Here is a 21,209-nt window from a genome sequence, read left to right on the forward strand (position 1 = left end):
ACCCGGAAGTTCGAAAATCTTTATTTTAGGTATATGGGGACTAAGGAAAGTATTGACCCCATTCAACCCACATATAGCACACAGACGTACTACTATCAGGAAAGGCTTCTCTCTGAATTTCAATTACGAGTATGTATCTAACACATTGACCAATATTTTCGGTAAAAAGACCACTACAAGTATAGACAGTTCAGTACATAGGGGATTGAACAGTTTTAGTTGAATTTCGACAATTTTTGGTCATAAAGTGCAAAGTTTATCCCGTTATAATAATTGCTTTTGATTTGTACACTCGAATAGAAAGAATCAGATGGAATTTAAATTTGTATTCTAAGGAAAGTAGGTGTTGCTGTAGTCCGATTGTAACATTAAAATGTCAGAGGACTGCCACATATCAAATTTGGTAGAAATCGGACTAGCGGGTCCTGAGATATGTGATTTTACCCAAAAATCGACGGACTACTCCCATTTTACAATATTGACACCGGCTTGTTCAAAATCCTCTCATAGCACCTCGGGCAGTGGCGGATTAAGTATTTTGCCGCCCTAGGCCCTATCTGATTAACCGCCCTTTTTAAAGGATGAAATTTTATTTCTTTGAGTCCGTTCATATTATTAAGATATAATATTTATTTCATAAAATTATAATTATTAAACAATACAAATAAATATTAACAACATAAATAACAGTCAGTTTTCTTAAACTATAATGTATAACTTAATTTTCAAATGTCTTCTTTCTGGCTTTCGTCTGAGCAAAATCATCAATTATGTCGTTGTAATTTCTTGAACTAGTTTGGGCTTCAATTGACAGTAATGCTAAAGCATTGAGTCTCTCTTGGCCCATACTTGCGCGTAAATACGTTTTGACTCTTTTCAAGGTGGAAAAAGATCTTTCTTCTGAACAGTTCGTAGCCGGAATACTCAAAAAAATACGTAGAGCAATGTCTACATTGGATAAACATCTTGAAGATTTTGAGAATGCAAAAAATTGTATATTCCTTGCGCGGAACGAATATCTTTTGTGTTCATTAGAGAATCTTTGAGTGCAAATGAACACATTCATTCGGGAAAGTATCTTCCAAATCATCAGAATACTTAGTAACTAATTCATCTGCAAGAATTTTTAATTCATCGGTATCTATTTCATATAAATTGTCAAAAAAATTAAATTTTTCGTAAAGATTATGATAAGCACTATTACGTCCTGTCAATTGTACACTTAAAGTACCTAAAATTAGATAGTAAACGTTGGTTCGAAAATTTTCTTCTCCAGATAAAGCTGTTCTTTCATTTTCCCGTGACTCGTCAGCCTGAAGTTTTCGGGTTTTTCTACTACGGGTGTCATAGTGGTAATAATTTTGAACTCCAGATAGTGCTTTGGCTTTTTTCATTATCAGAAAATTGCTTATCTCTCATATCATGGAGAAATAATGCCAAAGAATTATATATTCTTATCACAGATGATAAATCAGCTTGAGAATCCTGAAGCTTCTTACTCGCAGCATTAAAGCGATCCAAAATTGCATTCCAAACAACGACTAGAATTGCTGTTTCTAGATGTTGTAATTTTTGCTGCAGTCCTTTAGCTTCAACTCGCGTAGTAGGTTTTTCATCTTTGTTTTCACCAATAAAGTTTAGTGCAACAATTATTCCAGGCAACTCTTTTTCTAATGTGTAGCATGCATGCATGTCGAGCCGACCAACGACTTTGAGAAAGGCTTTTAAGTCTTAAACTTGTATGCTGTCTTAAAATTTCCCAACGATGTGTCGAAACGGTAAAAAAATTATGTAATTCTTGCAAAGTAGAAAAAACGTCAACTGCTTCGGTAACAGATTCAGCTGCACAAGTTCCCACTAAATTTAAAGAGTGACCAGCATAAGGAACATATTCAGCAAATGGATTAGTTGTTTTGATTTGTGCTTGCACTCCTGAATATAAACCTGACATGTTGCCTGCATTATCGTAAGATTGACCATTGACCATGACAATTCATTATATTTAAACCATTATCCTCAAGAGATTTTAACAAAGCATCTTCAATATCTTTAGCCTTATGGCCAGTATTTGGAATGAATTCCAGAAATCTTTCGACAATTTTACCATTGTTACGTACATATATAAAATACTTAGCAGATTGCACTTCTTTAGAAATATAGTGCAATACTTTATTTTGAATTAATAATATAATTTCTTCGTAGATTGTTTTAGATAAATACGAAGTATTTCCACGGCCAGGGTACGCATATAATTTTAAATGTTCTGATAAAAACGGATCAAATTTAGCAAGAAGCTCGACTGAACCTAAAAAATTTCCATTATGGGGATCTCCAATTCATTCTGAATATCCTCTAAATGACAGTCCTCTTATTGCGAGAGATTTAATTATCACAATTACTCGATGCCAAACTTTTTTCCAGCATAAAATTTCTTCATCGAGCTGCTCCATTAAACGTTGATCAACACGGTCTTGAATGACAGCTCGAGCTTTGAAGTGATTAATGTTAGTTTTGTGAAAATCAGAATTTTCATGAGCTTCAATGCGCGCTTTTGAGTTTTTCCGATCTCTAAACCCTTCACCAGTAAAAGCGTTTACATCGCCACTCCTACCAAATAGTAAACATAGAGCACAAAATACTGATCCTTTACTTTCTGAATAAATTAACCACTCACGATGTTGAATTTCTCCGTTCATTAAATTACTTTGGAATAAGCTTTTAGAACAAAACCTCGTTTTATCATTATAAAAATTTCGTGAATTTTTAAAATCCGTTACATTACTTTGTGGTAAACCGTTTATAGTTATAAAATCTCGCGTTTCATCATTTATATTCCATAGAAAAGGATCACCACTTCTGATGAAAGAAAAGTTGACGACGTTTTGTTTGTATTTGTATCTTGAAATAAAGGAGGATTCGATTGTATTTCTTTGGTATCTCGTGCTGAAGTGTCATCTAATCAAGGCTAAAAACCAAAAATTCTTTTAGCCACGGGCATTAATTCATTCATTAAATTAATAAACAAATAATGATATTTTTAGCCCTTTTTAGCCTTTTAAAGAACTTTGTCAATTGTATAAGCTCTTATTGCTTCTTATGACTATGTGTGCTATTTGTGTGAACTCGGCTGTATACCGACATAAATATATACTTTAATTTTAATAATATTTTACAATAATTACGAATTATTGCTTTAAGCTATAAAAGATCGTTAATATGCGTCAATATAATTCACAATATTGCGAAAATGAAACATCAATGCTATTAAATTTTTATTTTCTTCAAATTGTTTCTATTTTTCAAAAAATTGGCTATAAAATGAATATATTCATTTATTTGATTCTACAGAAATCATTTTTAAGAATAAAAATACTTTTATATACAAACAAAAAGATGAATTTTAAATGAATACTTATATAAATTCATATATGAAACACCGGAATCATTGAAAATAAAATAAGAAAACATTGTGAAATTTTAGAAGCGGCTCACTTGTAAGATTAACTTTACTAAAGATACAACAAGTCAACAGAGCTGTGAAAATTCGTCAGAAAAAGCTTATCAATATTCAATTATTTCTGTTATAAAACATTTTTTATCAGTATTGCACTCACGAATAAAAAAGTTAATCAGAAAATGAATTACATTCTATTCCATAGAATTTATAAATAAATTTATATAAAAAAAATCAAAATAAATTCTTAAAATGTATTGGCGTTACATTATATCAGATTTAAAATTTTGACATTCTGAAAAATTTGCCGCCCCCCAAATTGTGCCGCCCTAGGCCCGGGCCTCGCGGGCCTAGGCGGTAATCCATCACTGACCTCGGGGGTTAAATTAAACGTCTCTAGCACATTTAGGCTTTAGTGAGGAGTTGACGAGGTTAAGTATTATCCACGCTATCGGTGGAGTCCTAATAACATCTGTATTAGAAGGGGGCCACGCCCATTTTATGCCCACAGGTGTCCCTTGCTACTGTGATCCCTTGTGCAACTTGTGGCACTTTATATGTACGTTTTCGGTTAATGGCGCTTTGTAGGAGTGGCAGTCATTTACGAACTCGTACTTTTTTTTTGCAAACGAACGCGCGTGCCCAGTTTCATCAAGGTATCACAATTTTTACAGCTTGCACGCATGGACGGACGATCGAACATACAGACAGTCTCGCGAATTTCTACTCGTCTTGTCATCTTCATCATTTATATATATAACCCTATATGCATCTCGATTAGTTTTAGGTGATACGTACTTCCAAGCAAGCATACTATCATCTCAGCTTCTGTATAAACTCGTTTCGATGTTACCAACAGTGTTGTCAATGGTATAAAATAGCAATTGGGTTTAACCGCAAAAACACCATTTCATGGTGCCACAGTTATGCTGAAACGACAGCAATAAAGTGTGCGAGATTCTTATCATTTGTAAAATTTTGCACTGTCAAGTTTTGATATACTTCATCAGTTACTTGTTTGTCTTGACTAGCCGACAGCACCTCCGTTGCTACTACCATTTGTCTTACGATATTTTCTGTATTTATGTTCATGTCTTGATGATTTGGTGAGCAGTTTAAAAAACCATAACCAACACGATAACTTGTTCATATGGTGCAATATGCGTTATGAATCTGCATACAAATTGGCTCATTTTACGAGTTCGTAAGGCGTCTTCGGTGTCAGCGTCAACGTCGGCTGGTACCATCACTGTTCAAAGCAAAAATGCCGCTAAAACGGCTGAAACTATGATTCACCATGTACATATGTACATATAGTACATACGAAATTGAAATGTGTATGTATGTGTTTATGTGGTGTATTTAAACTTAGATTCATTTAGATTTAGCTGCATACTAAGGTATTAGTAAAAGGCTATAGAAGTTGGGGGAAAAATTTATTAAAATGTAAACAAATTTATATCTTGTTATGCCAGTTGGAATGTAGCATTTTGAAGTTTAAAACGAACACAATTACGACATTTAAAAAAAATAAAAATATTAATGAAACGAGAAAAATATTATTACATTAAAAATTTGAGAACAGATGATGTTGCTTAGCCTGCTACTACGCATTTGATATATGCACATACATAACCTAGGCATTTATATATCTTGAATTAAGATCAGATTTATCATAATGATACATTAAATTAGCAATCAGAATTACCAATTTTCTACCATTTGGCTCGCAACCTAAATATGTATTAGAACTTTTACTAAATACATGCTTAGATGTGTTACACAATTTTGTGCTTGAGTAATGCAAATGAACGTATGTACATGAAAAAGCGGCAGATTTTATTATTTTTAAAGTAATAACGCGACTAACTTTCTTATTTCGATAAAAAATAAAAGAAAACATTAATTTCAATTATAGTACAAATAAAATAAAAAAATTAAAAATATATTTTTTTCATCGCATGTCAGTCTCTTATACAATATTTCGAGCTCAATTTGTAAAGCACACTAATTTTGAAATTACTTAGTCTAAGCCCTGAATGAGTTTTGTTTTTAATTTTTAATATTTTTGATAAATAGCATCTCACTAACTTAAGTATCGACAATATGCGCAACACTTGAAAACTTTGAATCGTATGTTGTGCGTGGCCACAGGTGTAACACAAAGATCGCCCATACATATGTATATCATGATACCGTAAATTTTTTTGTTTTTAATTCTGTGAATTTCTTTGATAAAAAACATTGGGTATCTCTTTTTAAGCTCAGTAATTACTTCCTTTATTTAGTTTTTAGGGTATAACGAAAATATCTCCTTGTCTTATTTATATTTCATTAGCCTAACAATATTTATAGTTACTTTTTATAATATTGCCATATTTTACTTATCCAGATATGTATGTATATGACTATATTTTTAAGTAACAAAGTACAATTATTTTTTCAAATATCGTTGTTAATTAGTTACACGCTACTACGAGTAGCATAGTTAAAGAAATGTTTTATTGTATACAATATAATAACGAAGATTTGACATGGATGTAATAAATTGTAATTTTTTAGAGTCATGCCGAACATCTACCTTTCAAATGTGAATATTGCGCTAGACTTTTCAAACATAAAAGGTCTAGAGATCGGCACACCAAGCTGCATACTGGGGATCGACGATACCGTTGTCCACACTGCGAGGCAGCTTTCTCTCGAAGGTAATAGAGATGTAGTGAAGAATTTTCGTAGTTGAAATGGTCTAGTTTTCAACCTATGAAATTTTAATTTTATTTATATAAATGTTGAACTGCCGATAAAATTTTAATTATTAAAACTTTTAATTTTAGTGATCATCTAAAAATTCATATGAAAACCCACGATAATCAGAAACCATTCCAATGCACGGTATGCAATCGTGGCTATAATACAGCTGCAGCATTAACTTCGCATATGCAAAACCACAAGAAACAAGCAGCCATTTTATCGGCAGGGGGAAACCCTCAAGCTCTTAATTACAGTCCTCGATCAAGTGGATCGGTATCAAGTGGTGGAAGTTTACAAAAAAGGAGCTATGGCGCATCATTAATTACCGGTGATGGTAAAACCAATCGAATGGACCATCCGAAACGACCCAGCACAGTCAATCTGCTGACGTGTAATTATTGCTCCAAGTCCAAGTTTATTTCTATTGAGCAGTTCAATGAACATATTAGCTCGAACCATAGCAATGATTTCATTTCCGTAAAGAAACCGGCTTCACAGCTTGCTATAAGTAACGCTATTTCGGATATAAACCCGTTCCAGCTGAGTTGTGAATATTGCACTAGAGAGTTTGGAAACCTTCCAGCTTTATTTCAACATATACGCCTCGCACATGTCGATCGATTGGCCAGTCCCAATTCATATTTTGAACATTTCAATCGTTTGGCTGCATGTGGTACTTTTAGTCCTCGTTTGGTAAGTGACAAAACAGTTGAAAGTGAAGGCATCATGGTAAATGAGAGTAATATAAAACTAGAGCCACTTTTACCTTCAGCAAACGTCCATGCTGAAAAACAAGAGGATGAGCCCACTGATCTTAGTCAAAATAATCGACGTTCATCAACTGCGCTCCCAATGCCCGAAGAGACTCTCCAGCCAGATATGTTTTTTTGCAATCAATGTAATGCTGGATTACCAGATTTTGATACGTTTCGAAACCACTTAAAAACACATATAACGCAAGACTTAAACCTTATATGTCATCATTGTGGTTTGGCTTTACAAGAACAATCAGAACACGAACGGCATGTGATTTCACATTATTTAATAACAAGTTCTGAATATATTTGTGCAGGCAACAAGTGTGCCAAATCACATTCAAAACCGGAGGAACTTCAAGATCACATGTTTGAGCAGCACGCAATCCCTATGTTCAAATGTTCTGTGTGCTCCGAACTATTTGAGTCAAAAATGGCAATTCAGATGCATTTCGCTTGTACACATTCCATTGAAACTAAAATATTCCGTTGCTCAGCCTGTATGGAAATATTTCGATCTGAAAATGAGTTTAGTACGCACGTCAAATCACATCATCCTGGTCTTAATAGACCGATACCCAATTCCCTTCAATGCATGTTTTGCCGCACTATCTGTTCAAATGAATTAGAGATGCATTTTCATTTAGCTGCACATGCTCGTCAATTCCAGTGCCCTTCATGCCCGGAAACATTTCATGTAGAATTTCTTTTAGATCGACATATGCAAAATCATCACACAGACAATAATCGAGAAACATTGTCTTCGCACGAAACATACGAAGAAGTATCAACATCATCAAATATGCCGAGTCAAATAAACTCTCTTTATATGAATTCCTTAATAAACAAAGCGCCACAAATGACTATTTCTTCGCAAAATAACAATACTAGCGTTCTTGACTACAATATTGCTTTTGCGGCACATCTTAATAAAAGCATTTTCCCTGGTCCCCATGAGGCTGCGACAACATTGACCAATGGGAAGTTTTACAATGCTTTGCAAGTGGATACAGACACCGTGAAACATCCCGATCTCATGTATGGCCTTAGTCGACGGTATTTTGACACAAGCCGGACATTGATAGAGATGTATGCACAGCATAGAATAGAGAAACCAAAAACTGTGGAAAACTATTACAACAGACCAAAACAACAACATTTAAAATCTCAAACAGATTCAAACCGAATACGATCACCCGTAGAGTCAATAATTCCAACTTCCATTTCTTCGAACTCTTCAAAGGGTTATAACTGTGATATTTGCGAACGTAATGACTTTCGATCAGAAGGAGAAGTTAATTCGCATCGTAAAATCGTTCATAACATAAAAACGGGTGTTAGTCTGCGCTGCGCTTATTGCTCAGGAAATTTTAAGTCACGCACTGAGTTGGAACATCACATGAGAACTTGTCATAATTCCACCGGTAAACACAAATGTCTCATTTGCGATGAAATTTTTCCCTCGCCAGCTATATTGGCAGAACACAAATTGCAACATTCCAAGGTTGGTCAATCCGGAAAATGTTCCCACTGCAGCAAACCATTGGACGATGTTGCAGCGTTTAAAGCACATCTCAGTGAGCACAACATTGAGAGTCAGCTTCCCATGCAATGTATCTGCTGCCGACAATCGCTCCACTCTGATTTTGAAATCAGCTTGCATGCTCAGTAATGAAACAGATAAATAATTTTGAAGTATAAATTATAAAAATATTTTATTTTTAGGTTCCATACTAAATCTTCGAACGTCCCAGAAAGTGTATGTGCCCTTTGCTTGGAGTCTATTCCGAACCCGATTAACGGAGAAGCAAAAGTTTGTGACAAATGCTGCCGGAAACACAAACTTGGCGCACATTTTAAGGGCCAAAGGTTACGTAATGTCCCTTATGAACCAAGTTCCGAAGCTTGCCGAAGCACATTGAAGGTTGAAAGTCGTTGTAATATCTGCAAATTGATTCTACCATGCACCCAAAAACTCCAAGAACATTTAGTCGAACACACATTTGCTGGTTGTGAAGAGCGAGGCTTTAATTGCTATATATGCTCTGCTGTGTTTACTGCTCCAAGTGGTTTGCTATCCCACATGCATGAGCATGGATTGCAGAGCAGGCCCTACGACTGTAATCTATGTAGCGAAAAGTTTTTTTTCCGAACGGAACTTGAGCATCATTCACTGACTCATGAGAAGCGGGACCTTCTTGAGCCTAAAAATAAAGAAAAATGTGAGAACAAATTTTCATTTCTGAAAGAAGTCGATAACTCTGCGTCCCATCTGACTGAAGTTAAAAGGGAAATACTCCCGGTTGATGATAAAATCATAGCAGGCGAAGAGGATGAATATATCGAAATAGAAAAAGTTACTGATATCCATCAGACATATAATAATGCAAAGCAAACTTTTGTCACACATAAAGAAGGCTTACCAATGGAAGAATTAAACCAAAATTGTGCCGAAGAAAACCGTATTTAATTATTTATAGTTGTCTACTTTGATGCCTCTTAGAAAATATTTAATATAATTATACATACATATGTGAACATACACAATACTATTGTTGTATGTCAACCATGTTAAATTATTCACATAAATTTGCAATTGATTGTTTCTTTTACAGTTCAGCGTTTTAGCACTTTTACAGTTATGAATTAGAACATTTTGTTTTTTGTGATTTTATTGTTATATAAATGCCCAACACAAAACGCAAGATAATTTTCCACTAATCTAAAATAAGGCGATTTTGTAGAATGTGAGAAGTAAGATACAAGAAACTTATAAATACGTATTCAGATTTCATTCTATAAATATCATTTCAATGATTATTGATGATATATTTAGTTTAATTGTAGAAAATTAATTTGATTATTAACCTAAAAATAATCCTGCTTACATAAATCTAGAAACAGTAAGCATGAACCTAAGGGGGTACTAAATAGGATATCTATTATTATGTATTTATGAAACTTTTATCAAACGAGCAAATATATGTATAACAGTGTGACTATGAACTAATAAAAACTTGTTTTACTCTTCATGATAGCTGTTAAATACCATATCGTCACCTGAAATGCAAAATAACGTAACAACATTTTCAGAAATTTACAGTGGCATGAATGAAACACGAAATAAAATCAAACATGAGTGAAGCAAAATATTAATATTGGTTAAGATTGGTTTATATATGACCGCAGAACCAGAAAATGTTGAACATATGTAATATTATGTATATAATTTGAAGTAGTGAAGCGTAATCAATAAGACACTCAATTTCGATTTTTTTGATGATACGTTATTTTGCATTTCAGGTGACGATATATACATACATACATATGTAAGTATGTATGAGGTTACAATTGCTTCGCAGCACCCCATATTTCACTTGAATCAGATAAGTATACACAAATACATACATAGGCATATGTCTATGTCAGTGATGCCCAGACGCACACTACCAAACTGTGTGCTTGTATTGGAGTATGAGAGAGCTTGCTGCTACACCCAAAAAAAATACAAAACTTTAGTATTAATTAATATAAAAAAAAATTTGAAAGTGATTCGACAACTTTTACAAAATTCTGAAATTAATGAAATTCCTTATTAATTTTTTATCAATTACAAAAATAAAGACAATTCACCTGTCAAAAAGAAATTAAAATTCAAAAAATTTTAAATATTGAATTTATGTTGAAGTTTTCACCTAAACGGCTGTATGAAAAAACTAAAAATCAATATTTTCATGGTTTTGAACCAAAATTGTTAATCAGCGCGCACATACAAATTACATGCGTAGCAGTCAACAGTCGTTGATCAAGTGATTTTCAAATGCACATTAATTTTCCACAATGTATAGAGAGCGCTTGACTAATACGTGTGAGCAAATCTGTGAGAGAGCAATAAAGTCGGCCGCCCGCGGGCTAGGTAAAGCGCTTCACTGGTCTATGTGATCTTCTCTGAGGAGTTAATCAGCGCAACGATTATTGTCGACGCTACCCTACGCATACCCTGCCAGCCACGGCTAACCACTTTTCTCAAATATTTCAATACAACTACGCCCCTTCCAACCACGGCTAAGCCATCCACGGCTACCCGTATTTCAACACAACTACACATTTTTTCTCTATGCACTAACACCAACGCATATTTTCGGGTTATTTTTTGTTGTATGATCACATGTATACGTACGTGAGTGGGTTAAATATTCGCTCGGCCTAAGACACAAGATTTTTCTCAAATATTTCAATACAACTACCCATTTTTTCTCTATGCACTAACACCAACGCACATTTTCGGGTCATTTTTTGTTTACCTAAATGCGATGAAAAAAAGTTTCTTATATTTCTTGATTTATTTGAATAAGTGCGAAGGAGAAAACATAATTGTCAATAGTGCCAAAAGAAAATACCAAAAAGGGTAATAAAAAAACGATTGATCGTGCTCGTACAACAAGAAGGTAAGTAAGTGAATTTTATGTGATTTTTTTTTTTAAATAATTTGCAAATAATTACTTCATTTGTCATAGCATTGGAAATAAGAATGAATTGGAAATAGCAGCAGTAGTAATATCATCAGAAGCAGAAAATATCAATTGTTAAGTAAGTATGTGAAAAAAAGATTTTATCACTATTTTTATTTAATTAATCTTTGCGTTCAGAGTAAATTCTATTTTTATTTAATATATTTTATTTTTTTAGATAATATTGATCTTTTCTTTCAGATATTATTATCATTTTATACAATTAATCTTTCTTTTTCTCTAAGATATTACAAATTCAATGTAATTATTATTTATTTTCAGGTATCAATAACGTTTTTGTTTAATAAATCTTTTTTCAGATATGAATTATTTTTTAAATTAAATATATTTTTATTTATATAAATTATAATTAATTTTATGTAAATATGTAAAAAATAAAATAAAATAAAAATTTTTAAAATAAAAAAGTTTTGTTCGAAATTTTAAAAGTAGGAATCAAAAAATGCAACCCTTCATCAGCTGATTAAAAAGAGAAAATGCAACCCTGCATCAGCTGTCGATTGGCGATATTAGAACAGGACAGATATACTTTTTTTATATGACACTGCTGAATGAGCGCAACAGAGATGTATGATCACATGTATACATACGTACATACGTGTGAGGGGAAAAGTGGTAGCCACTTTTATCACTACTTTTGTACCTACTGTTTCACGAGTTTCCCTTCCACACTTCCATATGACCCCAAATGTAACGACCGGTTGACACATTTCAGACTGCACTTAACTCATATGTATCTTCGCATTGCCGCTGTTTTGCCGTAGTGGTGCCAAACATTTCTTCCTTTGCTATTAAAAAGTAGCTGAATTTTTTATTAAAATTGTACTTAAAGTTTAACCTTCTGTTAAAAAATACATAATACTAACTCCATACATATTCACTGAATTTACTTATAAATTAGAGACGCATGAGGTTTTCAGTTGTATATTTATTTTTTATTACACCGAGCGAATTTCTAATTTGAGATCGTCTGTAATCACTTCAATCCAGAAAAATCGACTAAACCCCATGATTCAATAATTGTTTTGTTGTTTTAAATATTAAATTTATTCACCAAACTAATAGGATATAACAAATTGACCAAATTGCAGGGAGTCTCACCACTCACCACACGAGATTTTTAACCAAAATAAAATATATCTGGTTGTTTCGAATTAAAAGTTTATTGTCTACGAATTACAAAAGGGATGTATTATAAATCTATTACGCTATATTATAAGTTTTATTATATATATAATTCGTCGATTCGGCGCGACAAACAGCCGATGTAAAAAAGCTGTCTGCTCGAGGACAGACGTTTTTGCTCGTTGGGCGCAGGAGAATTACAGTGGGTTGGTATCCTACGTGTGGTGATGTGTGCATATACCGCAGATTACCGGTGTGATGTATTGATTGTGAGGTCGGTGTGGACTGCTTTTTCCTGATGTAGAGTGTTGTATGGTGTATGTTTTAAATAACAGGAAGGGAAGCTTAACTCCTTTACAACGTATATTCAACGAGAATAAGAAAATAATTATAGACAAATAGTCGTACATAAGGGCAATCAAGATTTTATTTATTATTTTCCGAATATCCCCCATCTAGTAGTAGTAAGTAGTCTAGTAAGCGACTACAAATTAAAACAAGTAAGGAAGGGCTAAGTTCGGGTATCACTGAACATTTTATACTATCGCATGATAAAGTGATAATCGAGATTTCATTATCCGTAATTTACATATTTTTTTATTTTGCTGTAAAATTAATTAGAATTAAATTCTGAGAGATTTACCGATATTTTGGGTGAAAAATTAAGTTAGTTTAGGTAGGCACTGAGTTCTTCGTGTTCGATATCAGGGACGTTGAAAAGTTATAGTCCGATCACGACAATTTTTCCACAAGGGATACCTCAGCTCAAATACCGTATTTGTGTAAAGTTTTATTCCGCTATCATCATTGGTTCCTAATGTATGTATATATTATACAGAGAAGGCATCAGATGGAATTCAAAATAGCGTTATATTGGAAGAAGGCGTGGTTGTGAACCGATTTCACCCATATTTCGTACATGTCATCAGGGTGTTAAGAAAATATTATATACGGAATTTCATTGAAATCGGTTGAGTAATTCCTGAGATATGGTTTTTGGTGCATAAGTGGGCGACGCCACGCCCATTTTCAATTTAAAAAAAAACCTGGGTGCAGCTTCCTTCTGCCATTTCTTCCGTAAAATTTAGTGTTTCTGGCGTTTTTTGTTAGTCGGTTAGTGCTATTTTAGTGATTTTCAACATAACCTTTGTATGGGAGGTGGCCGTGGTTATTATCCGATTTCTTCCATTTTTAAACTGTATATGGAAATGCTTGAAGGAAACGACTCTATAGAGTTTGGTTGACATAGCTACAGTAGTTTCGGAGATATGTACAAAAAACTTGGTAGGGGGCGGGGCCACGCCTACTTTTCCAAAAACATTACGTCCAAATATGCCCCTCTCTAATGCGATCCTTTGTGCCAAATTTCACTTTAATATCTTTATTTATGGCTTAGTTACGACACTTTATAGGTTTTCGGTTTCCGCCATTTTGTGGGCGTGGCAGTGGGCCGATTTTGCCCATCTTCGAACTTAACCTTCTTATGGAGCCAAGAAATACGCGTACCAAGTTTCATCATGATATCTCAATTTTTACTCAAGTTACAGCTTGCACGGACGGACGGATAGACGGATTTCAACTCTACTCGTCACCCTGATCACTTTGGTATATGTAACCCTATATCTGATTCTTTTAGTTTTAGGACTTACAACCGTTATGTGAGAAAAACTATAATACTCTCCTTAGCAACTTTGTTGCGAGAGTATAAACAGTACCCTTCGGCGTTAACTGTGCCCATATTTAGCCGTTCGAACACTCCATGAATTGGCAGAAAACCCCAAGTCAGAATTTTCTCTAACAACCCAGGTGTTAAAAACACAAACGAATTATCGCCTACATCTACTTGTATAAATTATTTTTAGGCACTTGTGTGCTTTATTCAGGCTCGATCAGAACTAACTTTAAAACATTCTTATTCTTAATTCTAAGCCTAAGCCGTCCTCACTGCCGCTGCCGTCGTCGCTGTCGTTGCTATGTTTTGTCAAATGCAGTGTCAGCGAATCCCACGATTACGCCGACTTGCGTGTAGTGTGAGTCGTTGTTTGTTTGCGCTATATTTGTGCTGCGCCAGCGGATCCCACGGCTACGGTAGTTTGTGAGTATCGCTTGTTGTTGCTTGTCGTTGGATCATAGCTCGGGCCGTTGGTCATGGATTGGTGTAGTGTTAATGTTCAGCATTGCCTGAAACGGATGTTAGGCAGACAATGCTGACTTGATATTTTGGTGGTTTGCGTTTCGAGTTAACTCCTCCCTTCCTAAGTGAGAATCGTCCACGATTCTCTCTGTGACCTCTCTTACTAAGACATTCATTGCCTTTTTCGCGGTGTGTTTTTTATATTTGCTTAGAGCAAGTCGCAAGATTACTAGGATAAAGATTGATGCTATCGTTACTATAAAAAGCAATGTTGTTGAGTTGACTTCTCCTCGAAGAGCGCCAATATGGTTGATATTTTCCGCATTCATTTCATGAAGATAGTTCAAACTCAGTGTCTCTATATGTCCTAAAAGATTGACTCTTTGAGCCGTTGGGGTGCCAGGAGTACGAGTAGGAGTATGATTTCGATTGTGATACTCGGTCCCATTTACCTTTATCGACTGATCGAAAGTCAAAAGGTAAGTACCGCTGACGGTTCTGCTATCTCCTTTTTCAACCTCTATCGTTGCTGTAGCATTGTTGATAATGACAATGCCGTCATCGATTTCTTTGATGCCCTTATCATGATTGGTAGTAGTTGAACAATTTGCTACAGCACCTGTGAATAGCTGCTGACAACAAGTGGGGTTGTTTGCTTCTTGCAAAAAGTTGCAAAAGTTGATTTTTCACATTTAACAGCATATGCTTCGTTTCCGCACTCAGCGACGGTATTAGTATCCCCAAAGTGTAGGACTCGTCCTTCGTGAGGCACGGCGAATAAACTATATTTTTTACAAACAATTTGAGGAATTGGATACTTAACTACAAAGTACAAATTATTCTTATTTTGTAAAACCTTAATGCTAGACATTCCTATTATTTCTATTATGGTTATGTTAGTCGAGTACTCATTGATAATATTATTGATATCACTATTATCTAATATTATTGGGTTCACTAGGTTCAACTTAGCTAGGGCTATTGAGATTGTGATTGATTGCAGTTCGAGGATTATTACTCTATTTCTTGCAAGTATTGTTTCGTAAAGATGACCTGTGTCTATTGCTTCCTTTCTTGTTGAGTTTATAATTGTATTTATTGTTTGCGCAATTTCCAAGATTTTTTGCTGAATATGCGTATTAATTTCGTACTGTCTGTTATTAGAGTCAATGAGCATATCCTGTCTGAGTTGTAGTCTTTGGAAATCGTCAAAGTCAGGGGTGCCGGCGACGACTTTTAGTGCAGTACCTAAAAAGTTTAAGCTTCGTGCCTGTCGATGGTGAATGTCAAAGGTTCGAAGTAAAGTCTCGATGTATTTTATGTCTGCTTCTACTATTTTCTTCATGTGTGTCAATGGGAAAAGGTCCATAAATCCTGCCGTCTCGTCGTTCAATGTTGCATATAGTGTCAAGTTGGTAAAGTGCGTCAAATAGCCATAATGTTCCCATACTATTGCGTTTCCGTCCAAAATTGGGATGTATTTAGTTGGAGTTGGTGTAGTCAGTTAGCTTTTGTGTTAAAGTGGTCGTCAATAGGAATGCCGATATTATCCTGTAATTTAAAATACAAGACTTAAAGTAATAAAGTGATTAATTAAGGTGGACGAAGGTTGTCTTTGTGAACCCTCCTCCCCTTTATAAGAACGGTGGTGCCTAGGTCCTGTTCGACTACTTCTTCTGTAAATAGTGTTGAGAGTTTATTGCCTAGCCTTCGATTAACTTTCACTAGGACCTTGTCGCCAACGTTATACGTCACATTCTGACGACCCTTATTATGGTATTCGCGATCACTGGCCTGTACTTTTTCGATACGATTTCGAACTAGTTCCGTAATGTTAGCTGAGCTGGGATGAAGGATGTCTATTGGTTTTTCGTGGGTTGTTGAATGAATTGTCTTATTATATTCTATGGTGGCAAGCAAAATCAAGTCAACAGTGTCATCGAGATTTCTTTCTAGTTTTAGACACCTAGCTATTTCAGTTAAGGTACTGTGGAAACGCTCCACTTGCCCGTTTGAGGTGCTATGCAGTGGAGGGGCGTTGGCGATTTCAACATTGTTGTAATTTAGCAAAGTTGATTTTATAGCATTTGAGTTAAGTGACTTTTCGTTGTCACAGTATATAGTTTTAACGTTTGGAAAAATGTTTGTTAGCTGTAGTATAGGTGGTTTTACGTCTATGATGGTTCTAGACGCGATTTTCTGCACTATAGCAAATTTAGAAAACTTATCGACGCAAGTTAGAAAATATTTCTGGTCCGTTGAGAAAATATCGACGTGTAATATTTCACCAGGATTACATGGAACCGGTGTTGCCGCAATAACATGCTTCTTTGGATGTCTAATGTATTTAGACTTTGAACATATTCGGCAATTTGCTACTACTTCCCTTGCCTTTTTATTCATCTTCGGGAAAAAATAGTCAGCCAAGATCTGCTTAACATTTTCTTGCGCTGCCCTATGAGCTCTGTTGTGTTCAGCAAATATAATTTCTTGTTGATCACTTTCGCTGAAGATGTCCGTAACCATCTTTTCGGTATGACGGAATGTTACGTTGGGGTGAAGTTCTACCAGTCGGTGTTGAATTTTTGCCAACACTGGTAGGCTGCAATGTATTGCGTTAACTACGTCATCTTTAATGACTTCCTGCAGCGTTTTTAGTAATGACTCTACGTCGCAAAATGAAATTACATGTCTGCTTTTTGAACCAAATATTATAAAGGTCTGTTTTGACTGGCTTTCGCTTTCTTGAAGAATTATCTGGTTTCTATAGCAATTTACGGGTTTATCCACCGTGTCTATAGTGTAGGTCAGTGACTCCTCACTGTGCATGGTGGCGCAGTCGGAGTTTGCCTCCATTTCAATTCCTACCATATTCATGTGCTGTCTGGACAACGCGTCAGCGACATGGTTTTCCTTTCCTGGTTTATAGAAAATTTTTGCGTTGAAGCTTTCTATTAGAGACTTCCATCGTTTGATTTTTGCGTTCGGGTTTTTATCAGAAACTGCGAACGTCAAAGGCTGGTGGTCAGTGTAGATATTCAACTGGTTAACACCGTACAGGTAGTTCCTCAAAGTGTTAAGAGCCCATACGATCGCCAAGAGTTCTCTTTCATTTGTTGCCAAATGCTCTTCTCTATCTCTAAGTGTTCTTGAGATCATGGTGATGGGTTTTTTCTCTTGTGAAAGGACGACCCCCAAGCCCCTTGAGGATGCATCGGTTGTTAAGTCAAAAGGTTTAGTGAAGTCGGGATATGCTAACGTGACATCTTCTGATGCCAGAATTTCTCTAAGTTTATTAAATGCATCTATACCTTCTGGTGCTAGTTGAATTTTAATTTTTTTGGACTGTGTGGCACTTACTTTGCCATTTTCTCCCTTTAGCATATCAGTCAGAGGTTTTGCAAGGCTGGCAAAATCTTTAATGAAACATCGATAGTAGCTAGCCAATCCAAGAAAGGAACGTAGTCCTCGAAGAGTGGTTGGCTGCTCATAACATTTAATTCCATTGACTTTATCGGGGCTTGTTTTCACACCTCCCCTTGAGACAACAAATCCTAGGTATTCTACCTCGGTCTTGAAGAATTTCGATTTTTCGGCGGATATTCTCATATTTGCTTCATAGAGACTCCGCAGCACCCATTCGATATCTTTCAAATGGTCTTCTGCCGTTTTTGAATAGACAATTACGTCGTCAACGTAAACGTGGCAGGTTTTGCCAATTTGCTCCCTGAGGACATCGTCGATTGCTCTCTGGAAGATGCTTGGGGCGTTTCTTAGCCCAAAAGGTAAACGACAAAATTCGTATTTACCGTTGTTAACGGAGAAAGCGGTTTTCTCCCTGTCTCTTTCCGCTAACTCGATCTGGTGAAACCCAGATTTAAGATCGAGGGTGGTAAAATATTGTGCACCTCTTAAGTTTGACAAGATTACCATTGCGTTTGGCATAGGGTATTTATCTTCGACTGTGACCTCATTCAGTTTCCTGAAATCAATCACAAGACGTTTCTTCTTATTTCCCGTTTGATCTACTCCCTTCTTATCAACGACCCAAATTGGGTTATTATAAGGGGACCTTGAGGGTCGAATGATACCATTGACGAGAAGTTCAGCCACTTCTTTGTTTACAAAGTCGGCTACACCCATAGGATATGGGTAAAGTCTCGAGTAAACCGGTTCATCGGTTTTTGTTCTGATTGTACCAATTATATTAGTATTGAAGGGTAGTGACTCGTTAGGGTCAGCAAACGCCTTATTTCTACTTTTGATAATTTCACAAAATTGCTCACGAACTGAAGATGGAATTTCTTCACTTTTTATGTCGATAAAGTTTACATTTTTACATTCATGGAACAAGAGCTTCTCAGTTCCAGAATCGTGCTTTATTGTACTCGTACTGAGGTCTATTTGGGCGTTTACCTGATTGAGCAAATCGAGCCCAATTATGCCGTCGAATGTTGTTATATTTGGTAGTATAAAGAAATCTGCAGTTACGCCAAACATCTTAATTCTACACTTTTGTGTTACAGGACTATTGCCATGCAAAGATTTTACTATAAATGGTGTGGACGCTGGAATTATATTTTTTAGCTCAGGTATTGGCTTGATATAATTTTTCGAAGCTCCTGTGTCCACTAATAATTTAATTTTTTTTCCTCGATAACCTACTCCTCGCTCAATCCACGGGAGTAGGGACTTCCCCCTAAAAAATTCAATTGCTCCTCCTCGAGATCTTCAGTTTCATCTTCGGCTTCCTGATTATAAGTTACCTCACTAACCTTTTCTTGATTTAAGGTATTAATGCGTTGCATCTTTGGTCCAGTAACCCTATCTGAATCTGCCTGTCGTTTTCCCTGCTGTTGATTTGAACTATAACCCTGTCTACTGTTACTTTGATTCTGTTGTTGGTATTGGTTGGTTCTCTGTGATGGTTCCCTACGCCAATTTACATTTTGTCTTAGTCTTGAAACCGATGGGTCAACGTCCATGGGGGTCACTTGTTCTTGCTTGTTAGTCCTAGTATCATTTGTTCTGTGCTGTTTATTTGTAAAATGCGGATTTTTTTGTTGCTGTTGCATCTTTTTCTCCGAATTATTGTTTATTCCTACTTTATATTGGTCTTCAATAGACGTTGCGAAGTTTGAAGCAAATAAGTACCTTTCCCTATTTGACTCCACCTCCTGGGCTAATGCCAGAGCGCTAGGTAGGTCTTTAGGGCGAGAGGCAAATAGTATGTCACATAAAGGTCTTTTAAGGCCTGATATAAAAACTCTTAAAGCGTCCGCTCTATATTTTTCGCAAATTGATTCTGATACTTGACCCTCATGGGTCATTATGGTTTTATTCGTGAGGAGAGTTAATATTTTCTCAACCTCGTCGAAATATCGAAGCACAGATAGGTTACCCTGACGTAAGGTGGATAATTGCTGTTCAATTAAATATATCGGTCGCTTGTCTGCGTACGTAAAGTCTAGTCTCGCGATTATTGCGTCGAAATTCAAAACAGTGTTGAAGGATGCCAAAATGGCATCAGCAGAAGCTTTTATTTTATTCCTAATTATACCAACTGCTTGGTAGTGTCTAGAGCTTCCCTGGTAACTTCTGAAACTTCATAAGATGCATGGGCAGCTTGTCGCCAAGACACATATGTACTGATTTGTCCGTCAAATTCTGGTAATGATTTTACCAGGTCAAGTGGTTCGTCACACCTTACGTTCGGTAATATTTTTACCGGTTAGTATACTTTTGGCGTTTGACCAGTTGTAGTCAATTGCTCCGTTAATCGTTGGAGCTTAACCTCGAAAGTCTGTCTTTGTTGTTCAAGAGCGCTTGAGATGGCTGCTTGAACCACTGCGGTTACCTGATTTGAATCCATTTTACTGGTCACCTGTAGTTTTATAATTCTTTCTAAGAGGTTTTCTAATTCTGAGTCACTCATAAACTTGGAAATTAAAATTGAATAGAACTTGTAACCGTTCTTATAGTCGAATCAATCAATCACACTCTTTTGTTGATATGGCTAGATAATTTCAGTTATTTATTACAATTTTCTTCACAAATTCTGTTTCTAAGCACAATGTTTTTTGAGAAAAGATTACACTGTTTCTTCAATCAATCACACTCTTTTGTTGATATGGCTAGATAATTTCAGTTATTTATTACAATTTTCTTCACAAAATTTTATGATTAGCTTCTTATATTTCTAAAATAAATTCCTTTCCGTCTACTTTGAAAACTTAGTTTTAATTCAAAGGAAATTATAATGTTTTTATTTTAATGAGCACTCTACTTACAATATTCGAAACATGATTTTATTATAAACTGCTTTTTGATGAATCCTCGGATCCTTGGAGTCCTTGTAGGATTGTAGCGATTCTTTGTGAGTCCTTGGGTCCTTTGAAGTCATTAAAGGCACTCCACCGCAAAATACCTTGGTGATTTTTACTTTCTGGAGAATCCTT

General features: G+C 35.5%; 1 protein-coding gene across 1 annotated transcript; it reads left to right on the top strand.

Annotated features, from left to right (window-relative positions):
* Positions 1–6,001: 6,001 nt before the first annotated feature.
* LOC125780111 (zinc finger protein 423 homolog) lies at positions 6,002–10,629 on the top strand. Its single transcript, XM_049461723.1, has 3 exons — positions 6,002–6,159; positions 6,289–8,628; positions 8,686–10,629. The coding sequence occupies exons 2-3, from the start codon at positions 6,308–6,310 to the stop codon at positions 9,428–9,430; spliced, it is 3,066 nt and encodes a 1,021-aa protein (XP_049317680.1). The 5' UTR covers positions 6,002–6,159; positions 6,289–6,307; the 3' UTR covers positions 9,431–10,629.
* The last annotated feature ends 10,580 nt before the right edge of the window (positions 10,630–21,209 follow it).

The sequence above is a fragment of the Bactrocera dorsalis genome, unplaced genomic scaffold (assembly GCF_023373825.1).
Source record: "Bactrocera dorsalis isolate Fly_Bdor unplaced genomic scaffold, ASM2337382v1 BdCtg087, whole genome shotgun sequence".
NCBI lineage: Eukaryota > Metazoa > Arthropoda > Insecta > Diptera > Tephritidae > Bactrocera > Bactrocera dorsalis.